Source organism: Balaenoptera musculus, chromosome 15 (assembly GCF_009873245.2).
Source record: "Balaenoptera musculus isolate JJ_BM4_2016_0621 chromosome 15, mBalMus1.pri.v3, whole genome shotgun sequence".
NCBI classification, from domain to species: domain Eukaryota; kingdom Metazoa; phylum Chordata; class Mammalia; order Artiodactyla; family Balaenopteridae; genus Balaenoptera; species Balaenoptera musculus.
Genome location: NC_045799.1, coordinates 601,012 through 619,522, shown reverse-complemented (window position 1 = coordinate 619,522; position 18,511 = coordinate 601,012). Strand labels below are relative to the sequence as shown.

The window sequence follows — 18,511 nt, the reverse complement described above, 5'->3', positions numbered from 1 at the left end:
AGGAGGCTAGGAGAGAGCCAGGGGCCTGAGAGGTGACAGTGCCGAGGGACCTTCCAGGGACGCAGAGAGGGTCGCGTGGGGCCCTTCGGAGGGAGGCTTGTAAGCTGAAGCCAGGAGAGCGGGAGGGGCCGGGGGTGGGGCTGGAGGAGGCGACAGGAGGGGAGAGACTGGAGAAGGAAAAGGCCCCTCCCCAGGGTGTGGCAGGCAGGGCCTCGGAGGCGCTGGGGGAGCCAAGCGTTTGTGTTTAGAATTGCTCTGCGGCCGGGGAGTGGGCAGGGAGGAAGTGGGGCCCAGATGGGCCTTCCCGGGAGCCCAAATGGAGGGGGCCATTTTCAGGTAGCTCCCACAAAACCCGCCAAAGTGGAGACTCAGGCCTGATGTGCAGGACCACCAAGGCCACACACAGAGGCAGGCACGGAGGCTCAGGACAGACCACATGGCCGGCTGGGCTGGGAGGCGGGCCCAGGCGGGCCCTGAGAGGGGGTGGTCTTAGCCAAACCGCGGGAGGGGCCGAGGCGTGAGCAGGAGCAGGGGCTGGGGGCATCGGCGGCCCTGGCCGGGCAACGGAGAGCAGCAGACCTTCCTCATCGGGGCACCCGGACAGCAGGGTCAACTGGCCCACGCACCACAGGCACGGACACCTCTCCACCCACCCACTGTCCACCCTGGGAATCCATCCCCCCGACTCTGGGGTCATGCAGAGAGTCCACCCAAAGCCCACTGTGCAGTCTGAGAAAAGTCTGCAAAACGGGGCTGAATAATCATGGCTTCGCCAGCAGGGACTTCTGTGCCCGTCACCTGCGAAATCACAGCCAAGGCATTCGGGCCTGCGTAGAAGGTTCTGGGAAGGCGCCAGCGAGCTGGGCGCAGGTAACAGGGAGCTGGGTGGAGTGAGAAGGACACTCGCTTCTCACCAGAAACCTCCCGGTGATTGGGCTCCTCTATTCGACTGCTTTCAACAGAAACTAAACACATTTTAAAGACGTAAAATACTTAAAATCACGCCCCCCTCCCAAAACTCGGCAGCGCGACAGGAAAGGATGTGAAAGGACACAAGCCGAGGGCGAGGGCAGCGAACCGGGCGAGACGGAGGCCGATGCGGGCCTGACTCAGGGCCAGGAGGTGGGGAGAAACCCAAGGGCTCTCGGGGCTCAAGGAGAGGCCCCCAGACCTGGCGCTGATGTAGGCGCAGGGCGCGCAGGGCAGGACGGCGAGTCTGTGCCAGGGCGCCTGCACCCGCCCCAGGACCGCAGACCCATGTCCTCCCAACACCGGCGATCACTGGGGCAGCGAGAGGGGAGACCCTTCCCCTCCTGCCCACCCACCAGCAGCCGGGCCTGTATTCCCCATGCCTGGCCCTACTCTTGGGACCCCAGAGCTGGTCAGAAAGCCTCCAACGGGGCAAAGACTTCCTAAAAATTCCGTTATCCCTGCACAGAGAGAAGAAAGTGTATCCATAAAACAAAGAGTCTTGAAAACGAGACCCAAATCACACAGGGTCAGGTGGAAGACACCTCCCAGGATGTAGGCCAAGAGATGAGGAATCCAGACAGGACACGTTCCACGGTCCAGCGGTCTCACCAGCGGCCTCGGAGCCCCGGGAAGGAGGGAAGGAGGAAGCTGTAGACTTCGAAGCCGCAAAGGGCACCAGCCTCCTGGAAGGAAGCCCCCCCCCTCCACAGGGCCCACGTTCCAGAAAAGCGTCAGGGAGGGAGGGGCCCGGCCGCCAGCGGGACCATGGAATTGGGGCACCTTCAGACACACGCGTCTCACAAACTTCTTCCCTCAGAAGACTGTGACCTCCAAACCAAGGGCAGACTGGGGGTGGTGCCGGGAGACTCGGCACCTGGGGGCCCAGCATTCGGGGGGCCCAGCCCTCAGGGGTCAGCGTTCATGGCCAGCGTTCGGGGGGCTGGCTTGAGCGCGCTGCAGTGGGGGGACTCGCCCGACGCCAGTGAGGCCCCTCCGAGGGCCCCCGGCCCACAGAGCAGAAGAAAGGGGGGCTCGGGCAGGACGCTTTCCAAGAATGACAGGGACACGGAGGGGGCTAATCGCACCCTATCACAACACAAGGTGAGCCTCTGAAGTCTAAAGTCACAGGGGAGGGAACTCCCTGGCGGTCCAGCGGTTACAACTCAGCGCTCTCACTGCCGAGGGCCTGGGTTCAACCCCTGCTGGGGGGACTAAGATCCCAAAAGCCGCGAGGCACGGCCTAAAATAAAATAAAAATAAAGCTCACAGAGGAAATCCTGGTGGTGTAGGTGGGGAATACGCAGAAGGGTTCCCCCGTCTTCTGGGGGGGGCACCACAAGGTGGGGGATGGGAGTGGGGGCACGTTTTCACTGTAACACTCAGGCACTATTGGGCGTGTTTAAGATTTTGATTCAATTCTTAAAGATGGGGAGGCCCCCCCGGAGGGCCTGGGCAGGGCAGGCCAAGAGAGCGGCGATTCCCGGGCTGTCCGGTCAGAGGCTGGGCGCTCAGCGGCTGTGGGCCCTGATGCGCGGCTCCCGGTGCCCGGGCCTCAGCTCCCCTCTCCCGCCGAGCCCCGCACCCCCAGGCTCCCGATCACCCTGCTTCCCACGTGGTCGGTAGAGGGACACAGGCTCCGGGCCTCGTGGCAATTAATACAATAACTACAAGTAAGTTGCTCTCTGGCTTAAAGGCCAGGTGAAAGCAGGCATCCCTCTTGCCAGCGACTGGATTTGCAGCATCTGCCCGAGGTCACGTGGTCCTCGTTTTCGGAACTGGGTCTGGGGTCCCAGGAGACAACGGACTCTAACGTCCCACACCCACGGGACCCTCCACACGACCCCCGGCCCAGTGCCCCCAGGCTGAGTGTCCAGTACCCCCAGGAAGAGCTCGCAAAGGAGGGCACTCTGGCCCCCCTGCCTGGGGACGTCCATGGCAACGGGGAGGAGGAGCCAGGCCAAGGTCCATTCAGCCACTGGGGCCGAGGCCCGCGGGGCCCAGCCTGGTCTCCAGAGGGCACACTCGGAGAACGCGGGGCATCACCACTCAGAGCAGGAGGGGCCCTGCAGAGGGGGGCCCAGGAAGGCTTTTCTCAGAAGAGGCCACTTGCACCCGGTGACAGGATAGTGGCCCTCGAGGGGCTCAGGAGGTGGGTGGCCGTGAGCATGGGCTGAAAATCCACCAGCTCCGGACCCACCCTGGGCGGGGGCAGCCTAGGACGTTAAGCTGGGAGAGCCAGGGCGTCCATTTCCCCTTTTTCAAACTCTCCTGCCCGTCAATAGGACCGCAGGACCCGCCTGCCCCCATCACAGAGGTCACACAGGTGGTCAGTGAGGAAGGAGGGAAGGTGACTGGCCATGGCTGGGCACAGGCTCCCTGGGCCCAGGCCTCTCTCCACCCCGCACAGACCAGCGCGTCCCCTGCCCCCACCCCGCCTGGGCCGCCACGTCCACGTGGCATCACAGTCAGCAGCGGCCAGTAGGAGGCCCCAGAGAGACGCCTCTGGCCAGGCCAGCCAGGGAGAGCCGTGCGTCTCCTGTCCAGGCCCAGGGGTCGGGGCGCATCCTGGAGTGGGGAGCGGGGGAGGCAGACAATGTGCAGGAGGGACCTCAAGGAAGGCCACACCCGGTGAGCGTGTCCTCAGCGAAGGGGAGGGGCCCCAGCGGCCGGGCACTCACCAGGCCCCACCAGAGCGCGTCCGCGTAGGTATCAAAGTGATCGTTCTCTCCCTTCTCCGCCAAGTACACCAGAAACGAGGCCAGGATGAGGCAGAGGAAGCCGATGTACCAGGCAGTGACCAGCTCCTGAAAGAGGCCCATCACAGCCGCTGGGCCAGCGTCCAGCCCGACTCACCCCCGGGAGCAGGAGGCCCCGCCTGCCTGGAGGTTTGCTGGGCGCTGCATCCCCCGGGCTTCAGCGGGTGGGTGCCCCTCCCGAGAGCCGGCCGCAGAGCCCCAGCAGCCCCGAGCCCGGGGCAGGCGGGAGGCGGAGCGCGTCTTCCAGTTCCAGCCCTGGGTGGTCCCACACCTATGCACCTCACCCCCGGAGGACGGTGGGTAGGGACGGCTCAGTGCTGCATCCACCCAGGAAGGGAGTGTCCCCAGGCGGCCGTCGCCAGTCAGGCTGGAGCATCTTGGGCCTGCTGGGACCCTGCCCCAACTTCCCTGAGCCTGGGGGAGACACCCCGACTGGCTGCCCTTCCTGGGGGTCCAGCACCTCAGCACCCTGGGGCACCACCACCCTCTCTGTCCTGCCAGCCAAGCCCCAGCCTCCGGGCTCAGACAGGAAGGGTAGTGGGGAAGGGACTCTTGGGCCAATAAGCCCACCCACAAGAGGGCGGCCTCCTGGCAGAGCCTGGCAGGGCGGGGTCTGGGCGGGCAGGGCCCCTGGCAACACAGGGACGGGATCTGGACGGGACATGGGGCTGCAGCCACCTTGCGGGTCCCACGGCCAGCGGCCACCACAAGCCTCAGCCTAAACGGGCAGGAGCCTGGGGGTTGGGGGGCAGTGGGTACCGATCCAGCACAGCCACCCAACCAAGGAGCGAGCCGGCTCCGGGGGGGCCCAGAGGGACCGGACCTGGCAGACAAGCTGGAGAGAAGAGGAAGATGGTCAAGTCATGGGAAGACGCCCAGAAGAAACGAGGGGCTGGGTCCTGCCTGGCCGGACCTCCTGGCCCCAGCCAGCCAGCCCGGCGCCGGCTCACCTTGCTGTGCGCGTAGACCACGGAGCCCAGCAGCTTCCAGGTGCCGCCCCGCCGGTCCATACGGATCATGCGCAGGATCTGCAGGAAGCGGAGGCTCCGGAGCGCCGACGTGGCGAAGACGTTGCCCTGGGAGCCGGCGGCCAGCACGGCGATGGACGCAATGAGCACCATGATGTCTGCGGGAGACAGCGGAGGAGCTCGGGGCGGCCCCCGCCGCAGAGGGGCAGCCCCCCGCCAGGGCCCCGGGAGGACGGACAGACGGACGCGCACAAAGTGCCGGTGTGGGCCTGGCTCCACTGTCCGCCCAGCCCGGCCCTGCCCTGGGCACGGCTGCCCAACACCTCATCGCCCTGCACTCAGGCCACAATAACCACGGGCTCTGACGCCAAGAGGGCAGGTGACCAGAAACTTCCAGAAGGAGCCGATCCTACAGTCCTGCCTGCCCCCACCTGCACCGGGTCTCACCGATCACACAGAAGGGCTTCCGCGCAAACTTGAGCCGCCCCCTCCAGCCGCGGTACCGGCAGCAGCAGCCGGCGGCCCAGATCCGCACGAAGTACTCCACGCCGAACACCACGATGGTCACGATTTCCTGCAGGGGAAGCCACAGCTGAGCCACTGCTGGCTCAGCTCGTGGGGGGGGAGGGGAGAGTGCTGTGTAGCTGGTGTGGGAGTGGGGACCCCGTCCTGTGTAGCTGGTGTGGGAGTGGGGACCCCGTCCTGTGTAGCTGGTGTGCGAGTGGGGACCCCGTCCTGTGTAGCTGGTGTGCGAGTGGGGACCCCGTCCTGTGTAGCTGGTGTGGGAGTGGGGACCCCGTCCTGTGTAGCTGGTGTGGCAGTGGAGACCCCCGTCCTGTGTTGCTGGTGTGCGAGTGGGGACCCCGTCCTGTGTAGCTGGTGTGGGAGTGGGGACCCCGTCCTGTGTAGCTGGTGTGGGAGTGGGGACCCCGTCCTGTGTAGCTGGTGTGGGAGTGGGGACCCCGTCCTGTGTAGCTGGTGTGGGAGTGGGGACCCCGTCCTGTGTAGCTGGTGTGGCAGTGGAGACCCCCGTCCTGTGTTGCTGGTGTGGGAGTGGGGACCCCGTCCCGTGTAGCTGGTGTGGGAGTGGGGACCCCGTCCCGTGTAGCTGGTGTGCGAGTGGGGATCCTGTCCCGTGTAGCTGGTGTGCGAGTGGGGACCCCGTCCCGTGTAGCTGGTGTGGGAGTGGGGACCCCGTCCCGTGTAGCTGGTGTGCGAGTGGGGACCCCGTCCCGTGTAGCTGGTGTGTGAGTGGGGACCCCGTCCCGTGTAGCTGGTGTGGGAGTGGGGACCCCGTCCCGTGTAGCTGGTGTGGGAGTGGGGACCCCGTCCCGTGTAGCTGGTGTGGGAGTGGGGACCCCGTCCCGTGTAGCTGGTGTGGGAGTGGGGACCCCGTCCCGTGTAGCTGGTGTGGGAGTGGGGACCCCGTCCCGTGTAGCTGGTGTGCGAGTGGGGACCCCCGTCCCGTGTAGCTGGTGTGCGAGTGGGGACCCCGTCCTGTGTAGCTGGTGTGCGAGTGGGGACCCCGTCCTGTGTAGCTGGTGTGGGAGTGGGGACCCCGTCCTGTGTAGCTGGTGTGGGAGTGGGGACCCCGTCCTGTGTAGCTGGTGTGCGAGTGGGGACCCCGTCCTGTGTAGCTGGTGGGGGAGTCGGGACACAGAGGGCAGAGCCGACGGAGGGTCTCAGGTAACTGCCAAGGGGGTGGGGCTCCCATGCCCGGGGCAGCCCCAGGACGCAGCGCGGGGCGGGCAGGGGCGGAGGGCTCCCCAGAGGTGCGTCTGGAGGCGGCACCAGCTTCCCCGTGGTCCCGTACCTCCATCACCAACAGCAACACAGAAAGTACCTGTGGTTGCCATGGCGCCTGCCCCGACCCATCATGGGGTTGCTGTGAGCTTCACAACCCCCAGCCCACGCCCACATCTGCCAGGGAACACCCCACACTCTGAGGTGGAGGGGGCCACTGGGGTCCTCAGGCTCTGGTGAGAACAGAAGGCGGGAAGGGGGGTGGGGACAGTGGGGGGGCTCTCAGGCACTGTGACGACACAGGGAGGGGCCCGCCTAGGCTGGAGGGTAACAGGGTGCCGGGGGTGTTCGGGGGAGGGGCGGGTGGGCGCTGAGGATGCGGCAGCATCACCAACGTCAGGAGGGGAGGCTGGGAGGGACCCAAGGGCTACCAGGAAGAGCAGGGGCCCTGGGTGCCAGGAGGACGGGGGTCCCTGCCGGTGGCGTCTGGGAGATCAGACCAACGGGACCGGGGACAGGCTGCCGCCCACGGGCTCCGCCGCCATCAGGCCCGTCTGCGCCGACCTGCGGGACCCACCAGGATGTAGAGCGCGCCCTCCGAGCTCTTCTCGTACTCCTTGATGGTGGAGAACACAGACAGCACGAGGCAGGAGAAGACCAGCAGGAACCTGGGGGCCGGAGCAGAGGGCGGTCAGCCAGGCCGGGCACCCAGCCGGCGCGGGAAGGCACAGGGCAGAGCAGCGGGCACGGGCAGCCCAGGGCTCCACAGTGATGACTGGGCCCAGCTGCTCTCCAGGATGCCCACCGTGCTCCCCCCGCCAACGTCCAACGTCCCTCTCAGAGGGAACACTAACGGGGGACACCGCCTTCTGGGCCCCTGGGCAAACAAGAAATGAGTGAGCCGCACAGCCCGCGCCCATGCAGGGCACCCTGTATGCAGTCACCCCTCTCCTCATCCACAGCTGTTTCCTCACTAGGCCCCGAAGTAGACACTTCCTGTCTCCCGGTCCACACCAGCCTTACACACACCGTCCCAGCGCCCTTGGCCGCCGGACCTGTGTCTGCAGGAGGTGCTGGCGGGGGCACTAACGGAGCCGGGGGCTGATGGGCAGCAGGTGTCCAGCCAGAGCGGACAGGGTGGGGCTGGGGTCCCAGGGAGCAGAGCCCCCGAGGGCTGAGGACAGGGTCCAGGCCTCCTGAGGCACAGGGCACCTGGTACGGGAAGCTGGGCGGGGACCGCACACCACGCCACTCCCACTTCATCACCACTGGGACACCCCCATCACCCCAGGGAGTCGAGACCACCATCCTCCGTGGTAGTGGTGGAGGAGGGGAGGTGAGACCCTTCAGAGCCAAAGCCACGTGGTCCAGCCTCAGCCGGGCCACAGCGACAGTGACTCGGGCCCTACCCTGCCCAGCCCAGCCCAGCCTGCGTCACTGAGCGGCGGCCCTGCCCATGTGCCCCAGAGGCCTGACAACCAGGCCCAGAGAGGCGCAGACCCGCTTCCACATGCGGCCCCTCCCCAGAGTGTGGCCCCGAGGATGTCTCCAGATGCACCCCCAGCTCCAGGGCAGAGGTGCTACGGACGGATAACGGAGGCCGCTGGCGCAGACAAAACGCACGCGGGGAAACGGTCACGTTTCAAAACCTCAATTAATTTCCTTTGCTCATTAGCCAATTTATTCAATTAGCTGAGCCCTGGGGGAAAAAATGTCCAGATGTCTCATGTGCCTTATACTCGTAATTCTCTGCCTGCAGTGGGAAGGAGCCCACGTGCCCAGAGAGAATCTGCCAGGGTCAGAGGAGATCCCAGGGTGGTGAGTCAGGACCCCGGGGCCTGGGCGGTGGAAGAGACTGGCAGGACCCCCATCTCAGACGGGGCACCTGGACGCAGCTCAGCTCAGCACTGGGCGCAGGAGCCGGGGGGCGCATAACATGGCGGGCTTCCCTGAGGAGGTGTCCACAACACTGCAGGATGAAGAGCTGGTGGGGCCAACAGAGAAGGGAAAGTGTTCCTGGCAGAGGGAATGGCAAGTGGAGTGGCACCAGGTGGGGGGGCGGGGGGAGAGGGGGAGACAGTGTGTCCAGGACCCGGCAGCGGGCAGGTCTGACCAGACTGGAGATCGGGGCCCCGGGATGCCTGACGCCATCGTCACCTGTCAGGGAGACTGAGTCCAGGGCTGCGCCCACGAAGGCCAGCTCCTCATGCTGTATAAAAACATTCCTCTAAAGAAAAACAGGAAAGACCCAGGTCCCAAGGTGACCAGGCCCTCTCAGCCCCGCCTCCCCAGGGCGCTCTGACCAGCATCTCGGAACCTTCCAGAATGGCCAGGGCACGCTGCACGAAGCGCAGCCCTTCCCAGCAGGCAGCGGCCAGGCTGTCAGGAGTCTCACCAGCAGTTCAGGAGACAAACCTGCGGCCCAAGCTGGGAACCTCCCCAGTGGCCCCACCCCAGGAAGTGCCAGCGACATTCCAAGTTTTGTTTTTGATGTTTTGGGACAGATGGCCACAGATGGCACCGCCTGGGGTGTGCAGGGGATGCAGCAGGATGGACACTCCAGAAAGAGGCCAGCACACCCACACGACAAGGAGGAAGGAGAGGCGGGCAGCAGACTCCCACGGGCAGCGGGCACCCCAGCCATGCCTCCAGGTGCAGGCAGGGCCCCCGCAGATCAAGAGAGGGACAACTCCAAAGGGCAGTGATGTCCCCCACCCCTCGGCCACTCACAGGCAGCCACGATGGGGAAAAGGCACTTACTTCCAGGTCCCCTCCTGTCTGCGGGTAACCCTGTGACCGGCGACCACCCCTGCCCAGAACACAGCCGCATCCTGGGCCCGAAGACCTCCGAAGCCCACCCCGTCCCGCAAGGCTGGAGGGGGCTCCGCCTCCGGCCTCATGGTCCCCAGCACGGCGTCCTCCATTACAGGGGACACTTCCCTGGGGCCCAGCCCCGGGGAGCCGGGGGTTGGGGGAGCCAGCCCTCCCGCAGGACGACGCAGGTGATCACCCCCAGCCCTGAGGCCCATCGCGGGGTCGCCCGCTGCAGTTATCCTGGGGCCCTGGGCACCGGAGCGTCCTGGAGACCCTGGGGAATCTGAGCCAGGCAGGGGCCTTCCTTCCCAAAGACCTCTCTTGCCTCGGTGACCTGGGTTCTGGCTCCTGGCAGGCTCATGGGAGCTGGCAGCTGTGGATCAAAGGGACCCCCCTCCTCCCCTCTCCTCCTCTGGAGAGGCACTGGGGAGGTGCAGGGTGGACGCCGCCGGCACCACTGGGAGGCCCCGGGAGGCAAGCTGTGTGCTGAGCACTGACCCCCCCAGACCCCAGAGGACGTGGCGGCTAGTAGCTGCGTCCGCTTCCTCCCCAGATGGGACCGGTGAGCAGTTCCACCCGCCCACAGGCTGGGAGACGCGTCCCCCTGCTGCAAGGTTCAGCTCAACGGCCAGCACCGTCCTGTACATCTCCCCAACACCGGAGCCGAGGCCCCAGGGCCCTGGGGGAGGGGAGTTCTCTCGCCCTCCAGCCTGGGAACTGTCCAGGCTGCAGGAAAAGAAAGGAGGGGAGGCAGGAGGTGGCTCCAAAGGCAGAACATGGTGGCTAATTATGATAATGAATTCAACGTCAGGATGCTTCCCTGGCAGCGGTTGCCAAGGAGACGAGCAGCTCCAGCAGCTGGTCCCCAGCCCCAGATTCCAGGGGCTGTGACGGGGGTCAGGCGGAGGGGCAGGGCAGCCAGGGACCTCAGACCTTGCTCAGCTGGGAAGGGGGGAGGTAGGCCACCCGGAAAGTGAGCGACAGAACCACATCCCAGATGCACACCCAGGCCTGTGCCCCCCAGTTCACGAGTGGCCACAAGGTGGGCTTGACCCCAGCACTGCAGGATCCACAGCAGCAGGACAGACCTCAGTCAGACATCAGGAGGGACTTCCATAGCCTGAGCTCTGGGCAGAGATGGACCCCTCTTTTGAAACAGGTGGAGGCACGGCAGGGTCCTGAGTGTAGGGATTTTGACGCATGGAGAGACGGGGCAGGCGGGAGGTGACGGGAGGGACTGAGGGTGGTGGAGGCTTGGGCATCGGCCAGGGGAGCCCCCCAGTCAAGGCCTGACAACACCCCTCGAGGCGGTCAGCCCACCCACAGCCGTGCCGCAGGTCCTGGGTGCACACGTGTGCGTTCTGCCTGCCCCGCCATCTCGGGAGGGGGCAGCCCCCACCTCCAGAGGGAGACCCCACTGCTTTCGGCTCTCCCCTCCCACCCCAGCCCCCCCATCTGACTGCAGGGAATATTTCTTTTCCGGAAAACGTGACAAAGCCTCTGCCACCTCATTCCCACGTCTGGTTTCCACTGTTGGGAGGGCACCAGGGTGGGTGCCATGGTGCTGGCCCACAGCCCAGACTCCCTCGCTCCCTTCCAAGACTAAGTTCGGAGATGACTGGGATTATTCATCTCATTTTACATATTTAGTGAAATACACCTTTTATAAGCGAATGGCAGGGTTGGGAGGAAGGGAAGTCGTGTTATCAGCACCCCACTTGCTCACCCCCAGCCCCTGGCTGGCAGAGCCGGGAGAGGAGGATGGGGAGGGGTCCCTGACATCAAGCACCATCCCCCAGGCTACAATTCAGCTAGGCACCAGGCAGGCGACAACCCAGCGGATTGGAAGAAGATGCTCATCCGTTTTACAGATGAGAAAACAGAGGCTGTGAGGCAGCTCACCGCGGCCGCGCGGGGCCGAGCCTGAGCACCGCTTCCACTGGCGGGGTCCCCCCAGAATAACGTCCATCCCGATAAGGCCGGGTGGCCCGGGAGCCCAGGGGAGGCCGGGGGGAGGAGCCGCCAGCGTGAGGCCCGAGCTCCCGCACCGGGTCCCCGGGGAACCTCCCGCTGCCTCGTCCATCAGGACTGCAGTTGGCGCTGCAGCCCGGAATCTAATTTCACCCCTAATGAACTGCTCTGCCTCCACTACCTGGTGCCACTGCCAATCTCTGGGGGGCAGGAAGCCCGGACTCCTGACGGCTGCTCCGGGCACAAACCAGACACGAGGAATCGCTCTGAGATCTGCCACGGCCGGAGGGAGCAGGAGGCCGTGTGCAGACCCTACCCTGGAAACGAGGCCCGCCCACAGGGCAGCCCACCCAGGCCCACTGCAGTCCCGCCAGGCCCTGTCTGAGCCTGCTGACGGGAGAATGGAAGGTTCTCAGAAGCACCCACCCGAGCCTGGGCCATAGGGGGTGAAGCAGGCGGGCACTCAGGACCCCCGTACGCGGCAAGTAAGTGCTCAGTAAACGCCTCAGACCTTACAGGCCCCAACCCAGGAAGTCCCAGATCCTGGGAAGGTCCGGCTCCGGCCTTGGCATTTGAGGCCTCCCTTGAATTAAATTAAATTGAATAATTGCACATTCTGTGGATTTCACCTCAATTAAAGAAAAAAAGAGAAACAGGCCAGGTTGTCAGGGACTGAAGCAGAGGGTAAAGCCCATCCGCCCGTCTGTGCCCAGGCAAGCCCTCCCCACCTGTGCCTCAGCTCCCCTCTGCGTCAGCACAGATGTGGGTGGGAGAGCCCACCCCTCTCCACACTGCTCCCCGCACCCCCCGCCGGCAGGGGACCTGACCCCATCCTTCAAGGAAGGACACTGCTCTGAGGCCTCTTGGGGGGCAAGGAGGGCCCCAGCCTCCCCTTGGGACGCCTTAGCATGCACATGTGGGGAGCAGGCAACCGCTGGCTGGGTGATTTCCTGAGCTGTGGGGCGGGGGTCCCCCTCCAGGTGTGTTTTCTTCCATGGTCCACACTGAGCTCTTCTGTCCTTGTAAGTCCTGGTCTCCCCCGGCCCCGGCTCATTCTGGGGGTCCCCGTCCTGGGGTGCGTCCCCCAGGCCTGCCACACACACCCCCAGCGCAGCCACCTTTGGGGTCCCTCGAGTGCCGGGCTCTGTCCAGGGAGCTGGCCTGACGAAACAGTCACCGTGTCTGACTCCGGCCCTGCAGGTCCCGTAGCCCCACCACATGGAAGCCTGCGCAGGAGCGGGGTGAGGAGGGGAGGGGTCCCCCGAGGGAGGCACTGCCGTGGACAGGCCTCTGAGGTCAGGACCCAGGGCAAATACCATCTTTTGGGGGAGAGGTGCTCCTCCCCCCACGAGGGGTCAGTTTGGACCACCCCCGGCATCTGACATCCCCTTCGTGAGCACAGGACCCCATGCAGGCGCTCAGGGTACCCCCACACCAGGGACCCTCACAGACCCGCCTCCCCAGGTCGACAGCACGGCCAGGCCTGCTCCCCCGGACTCTTCCTGAACACCCTCCAAGCGGCTCTCGGGCTGGCCCACTCCCCCCGTGCCCCACGGCTCATAGCTCAGTGGTCTCCTAAAAACACTCCTGGTGTTCTGCCGGCCTCCATTTGCACACCTCCAGCGACAGCAACGGAGGGCTCAGCCATGGGCAGGACCTCGTTTTAACAAGCCCCCTCCTGGACGAGCCCTGGTCCTGACCCCGGGGGGCCACCAGGCACGTGCTTGCCTGGGGTCCTTCTCCAGGCCAGAGGCGCTGTCTGCTCCCCAGCCATAAGCCACTGAGGGCGTAGGGTGAGGGTTCAGTGACAGGGCCACCTCATTCTCCCCCGACCCCAGGGGCACCAGCAGCCCTGACGACAGAGACAAAGCCCAGCACTCGTCCAGCAGAGACTTGTCTGATTCCACGGGAAAATCCCCACCACACACTGTTAGCACGGAGGATGACAGAGCCTGAATCCGATCTCCTTTAAGAAACGCAGAGACAGGCACAGATGCTCGGAAGTAAGTCGGGAAAGACAAACGCTCCTCCTCAGGTTTTCTGCATCTCCTCCGTTTCCTACGGTGGACGTGTGTAACTTTCATAGTCAGAAAAGATAAGGGACCATAACCAGGTGTTTCTCTAAGAGGCCGCCAGCCCCTCTCGCTCAGACCGCGCAGTGCTGTCTGCCCACCGCCTGGCCTGGGACACTGGATTTCCGTCCACACGATATTAATTCAGCTCTCGGCTAATCACACCACACAAATCGGAGAGGACCGTCTTGGAGAACATTAACCAAGGAGGAAAGAGCTCTGTGAGCACAAAAGGCCCAATCGGGAGACGGAAGCAAGTGGTCCAGACGAGGGGTGGCCGGGCGCCTGCCCCAAGAGCCCCTTCCCCAGGCCAGCCAGTGGTGGGCAAATTTCCCCACTTTCCATGGTCCTGCACGGAGCTCACTTGGAGAGACGGCCGTGGGCTCGTGATCAGGACCGTGGCCAGCGCCCTGCACGCCAGTCCTGCATCGGCTCACCCAGGTCACCCCCGCCAGAGGCTGAGCTCCAAATGCTCTCACTTCCTGTTCCTCCCGGTGAAAGTCGGAACCCCGGGTCGGGCCCTGCCCTCCTGCTGGAGGGCCCGTCCCGGTGCTGCCACCACATCCCACATCAAGGCTTGGTCTCTGGGGAGAACAGACTTGTAAACGCCAGTGGACCAGCCAGGCCCTGCTCAGAGCCCTGCTCCCAGGAACAGAAATAGATCAGCAGGTGCTCACCCAGGCTCCTCCCACTTCCACATCCCACTGCCCCCCCCGCCCCCGCTTCCTCCCCCAAAGCCTGGAATCCCAGGAGGAACTGGCCTTTTCCTCAGACAAACCCTTCAAATATTTTTTTCCAAGCCTAAATGTAAAAGCAAACTCAAAAGTTCTAAGCTCTCTAGTCAGGTCAAGACTGAGGCCCCAGGGAAGGAAGGGGCGGACCAGACAGGACCTGGAGGAGGGAGGGGCCTGGGCGGGGGCACACGCAGCAGACAGCCAGGAACAACCCGGGAGCTGAGACCTGTCACCACAACAGACGATTAAGGAATCCCTGGAGACGCTGTTTCCAATGACTCCGAGTAGGACTTTCTGGAACAAACGCGGTTCTGTACATTTACAGAAATATTCCAGGGCCCTTCCCTGGTGGCGCAGTGGCTGAGACTCTGCGCTCCCAATGCAGGGGGCCCGGGTTCGGTCCCTGGCCAGGGAACTAGATCCCACATGCACGCTGCAACTAAGAGTTCGCAACTAAGGAGCCCACGTGCTGCGACTAAGACCCAGCACAACCAAATAAATAAATAAATAAATATTTTTAAAAACTTATTCCGGGTAATCTGAAAAAATTAAAGACCTAATTTTACTCAAGCCGGGTAGCCGGCAGAGTCTAAAGACGCTCAGCTCTGAGTACATCCTGGAGACGAAGGTCAGACTCAGGGCTGGCGGCTGGAACACACCCACCCTCACGTCTCAACCAAGTGGAGCCAACACGGCCTCTTCAAGGAGCTGCCGGAAAAGGCCTGCCCGCTCCAGCGTGCCCTCCCTTTGGCCGATCCCAGCTGCTGGGCAGTGGGACCAAGGCTCTGGGCAGCTGGTGGCCGAGAAGAAGCGAGAGCCCCCTCGTGGGCGGGTACCTCCCCAGACCAGGGGTCTCCCCACTGTCCTTGGGGCTGCTGGAGAAGGCACAGCCCTCACCCAGCCTCTGCCGGGCTTGAGCGCTGCTGGCCCCGCTCACCAGCGTGCGTTTGGGTCCGTTACTCAGCCCGGCTCTCCTCCGCCCCACGCTGCAGCGTCATGACACCTGGTATAAGTCCTGCCGCTGTCCCTGTTCTCCCTTCGGCAGGCACCATCCTGCCCGTTCCCCGGGGAACCCCCTTTGCATGACGGAACCCTCACTTGCCGAACCCAGGCCTTCACAGTAGGGAACTCTGGGGCCTGCATCCCCCGGGGCTCTGGCTGGGCTGTGGATGAAGCCACCCAAACGCACTAGGGCAAACTGAGGAATGTGGGCCCTGCAGCCCCCACTGGGAGGCACGCAGGCCCTAGAGCTGCCCACCCAGGGGCTCCAAGACCCAGGCATCCCCAGCCCTGCTTCCTCCTGGATGAATTAAAAGCTTGGTGCAGCCCAGCTTCAAACAACAAAGACCAGCCCTCTTCCTAACTCCAGACCGTTTGCAAAACAGCCCCTGGACCACCTCCCTCCAACTCTGGCCATGGCTGTCTTAATTCACACGAGGAACAGACAGGCTTTAGAAATAGTCCTCTCTCTGCCCTGACCCCCTCCTGCACGCACCCACCTCACCAAGAGGGGTTTTGGGGGTTCACCGCCGCCCCACCAGCTGCCAGGGGAGCAAGCTGAGAGCGGTCATCGGGCCACGGCCGCCTGCAGAAAAGTGGAAAGAGGGCCTGGGGGGCCGGGGGCAGCTTCGTCAAACCCTCCCCTCAGCATGGAAGGCAGAGTCCCTGGGGGACAACCTCGGGGCTGCACGCCCCTCTTCTTTCCACCAAGCGGGCCCGGGCTTGCTGGCCGGGTGCCCCACAGCTGGGAGGGAACGGCATGGCACAGGTGAGGCCCGTTTCCCGACGCCGCAGAGCTGTCGGCAAACCGCTGTTGGAAAGCGCAGCGGGCACCAGCCTTCAGAAGGGAGTGGCCGTGCCAGAAGGAGCCTCCGATGCTCCGGGGCAGCGCCGTCTGGAGGTGGGCTCAGCCTGGCGGCCCACGTGACGCTAAGTCACCACACGACAGCTTAGGAGGGGGGTGCAGCTCAGCAGGACGCAGCCCATGTGGAAACCTGAGGTCCCCTTTACGGTCTGGGGGTCCATTGGTACAACCCGCTTGCAATGGTCCTTTCCAAGCCAAAACCATTCTGGCCTCCATGCTTGGAGGTTCAGGGTGCTGGGACCCTTCAGCCGTGGAAGGAAGACCTCTCCCAATACCCGGGCAGCTGTAGAACAGTGAGGTCCTTTAGGAAAACGGCCAGTCCTCCTGGACAAACGCAGCTTGAGACGGGGGCCCCGTGTCTAATCACGCGGCCACGCTCACAGCAGCCCCAAACGCCTCCATCCAGGCCCAGCCACTGGCCGATGGGACTGAGAACGTACCCGGGCCGCGCAGAGGGCGGACGGCCCAGGGTGCTGTCCCAGACGCGCCAACCTCCCTCCGCCTGGTCTTCCTCCTTGCTGAGTGACAGACAACGCGGCCAGGACCCCATGAATGTCACACGCTCCGAGCACTGTGCTGAGTGATTCACAGGAGACAAGCACAGAACTGTGTCCCCACGTCCCAGAGGAGGGGACACAGGGCCCTCAGGCCAGGAGCGGCAGTGCAGGCCGGATCCCTGCCAGACCCACCCAGAGCCCACGGTCCCCACGGCTCGCCATCCTCTGCCCACACGCGCCCTCTGAACCATCACCAGTTATAACCTCACACCACACCTGACGGGGGCGTGGGGGTGACGAGGTGACGTCTGTGACTGAGGCACGTACCCGGCGATTTCCACGCAGGGAAGATCCTCCATTTACGCTCGAGAACGTTTCAAATGACCCGCCTACGAGGTAAGCCAGGCAGCACGGTTTATAGTGAGGCTATCGGACACAGGCCAATGTCTCTCACGAGCCTTGCCTCAGGAAGGGGCAGAAGCCTCCAGCCCGGGCCCACCAAGCCTCGTGAGCCCCAGGCCTGGCCCCAGCCCCACCCCTCCCGTCCACCGCAAGGAGAGGAACCGCAGGCCCGGAACGCGCGCAGCACGTCCCTGCCCGTCCTCGCGAACGGAGGCTCGGCCCTCCGCCGGGTCCCCCACCGCCACCCTGGCCCTCAGCACCTTCCATGAAAGGCCCCAGAGAACTCTCGGTCCTCTGGACCCTGTTCCTTCTCCGGGGCATTCAGAACGCAGCTTCCGGGGGTGGGGGCAGCCTGGTGGGCTCACCAGGACGGACTCAGGACACCTTGTGAGCAATGCCCAGGAGCAGACGCCGGGCCTCATGGCGGGCAAGCAGGAGCGCAGAGATTAACACAGCCTAGGATTCATTTACTGACGAAAACGAGTCGGGAAGAACCCCGCCCCCCCTCCGACACTCTCTCCACCACCAGACTCGGGCTTCGCTCTTGGAAACAATCCCGTCTCTTCACAATCATTCCGGGTTTAGGTGTTTTCAGAGGCGGTGCCCACGTCGAAGACTCCGTAGAGACTAGTTTCAATGTTTGACTTGCACTGGTTTCTAACAAAACAGAGATTTTTCTTTGTTCTGATCTGTGAAACTGTCAAGAACGGAGCTTCCTACGGACCCCATTACCTTGAGGACACAGACCATTTGCGGGGATTCACGACAGTGTAATTAGACACCGTAATTAAGAACCACTTCATTGTCTTATTGTGGGTGAGAAATCCTACAAGGAGGCCTGAGGTCTCCAGACAGCCGGCCAGGGATGGTCTGCTGAGCCCTGGTTTCCCTGGAAACCACAACCCTCCTACCGTTTTCACCTTTGGGGAAATTTCCATAAGATTCTCCAACTCTTCAATCAATAGACATTTCCTCCCCAGGATTGCAGCGAGGTCTGGGAGCTGAAAGAAGCTGAGAATACAGCCATTCAGACCCCAGTCTCCTCTCAGAAGCAGACACCCTGGCCACCCCCATGCCCCCCAAATGCAGTCACACCGAGGAAAAGAGAGGCCAGCACGTGGGCCCACACTTGCCCACCCGAGGGCGGACAGGTGAGAGGGGGCAGCGGGCGGCCTGCATGTGACCAAATGTGGAACCCCACTTGGGTTATCCGAGGCCACGCAGGGGACTGCAGCACGGCCCTGAGGCCCCAGGCCCCCATCCCGCTGCCCCCAGCCACAGGCCCCGAAACGTCGGAAGCCCCCCGAGACCCACCTGGACGCCATCCGAGGACGGAGGGGGCTCGTTGGACCAGCCCGAGAGAAGGCAGCTCACAAAAGTGAGCCGCTCAGGCGAGCCCCGGCCTCCAGGGGCCAGTCCCTGCCCTGCAGTCACCGGCATTTTCCATCCCGCCTATTTCAAACACAGTCTCACCTGGCAACTCCAGGTGGCTTTTGGATGTTGGAAAAGTCAACCGATCTGCACCCCAAGCTCCCACCACTGGGCAGAGACCCCTTCTGTCCGGCGTGAGTGGGGCAACTCAGGAACTCGACCATCTCAGCCTCGGTTTCCTCACCAGTGAAAATGGGGCCACAAAGTGAGAAACCCCTGAGACCAGCAGACAGCGGGCCGGCCCAGAAGACATGCGGTTCCCCTCCCCTCCTAACTTGAGCCTCGGG

At 64.0% G+C, this 18,511-nt stretch overlaps 1 protein-coding gene across 11 annotated transcripts in view; it reads right to left on the bottom strand.

The window, feature by feature from the left end:
- KCNQ2 (potassium voltage-gated channel subfamily Q member 2) overlaps positions 1-18,511 on the bottom strand; it is a 49,039-nt gene that overhangs the window by 27,166 nt on the left and 3,362 nt on the right. For all 11 annotated transcript variants that reach the window (XM_036827021.1, XM_036827022.1, XM_036827032.1 and 8 more), the window contains exons 2-5: positions 7,017-7,107; positions 5,144-5,270; positions 4,679-4,854; positions 3,651-3,776 (exon numbers count right to left, since the gene is read on the bottom strand). In XM_036827021.1, the coding sequence (XP_036682916.1) occupies positions 3,651-3,776; positions 4,679-4,854; positions 5,144-5,270; positions 7,017-7,107 (520 nt within the window). The remainder of the gene's footprint in view (positions 1-3,650; positions 3,777-4,678; positions 4,855-5,143; positions 5,271-7,016; positions 7,108-18,511) is intronic.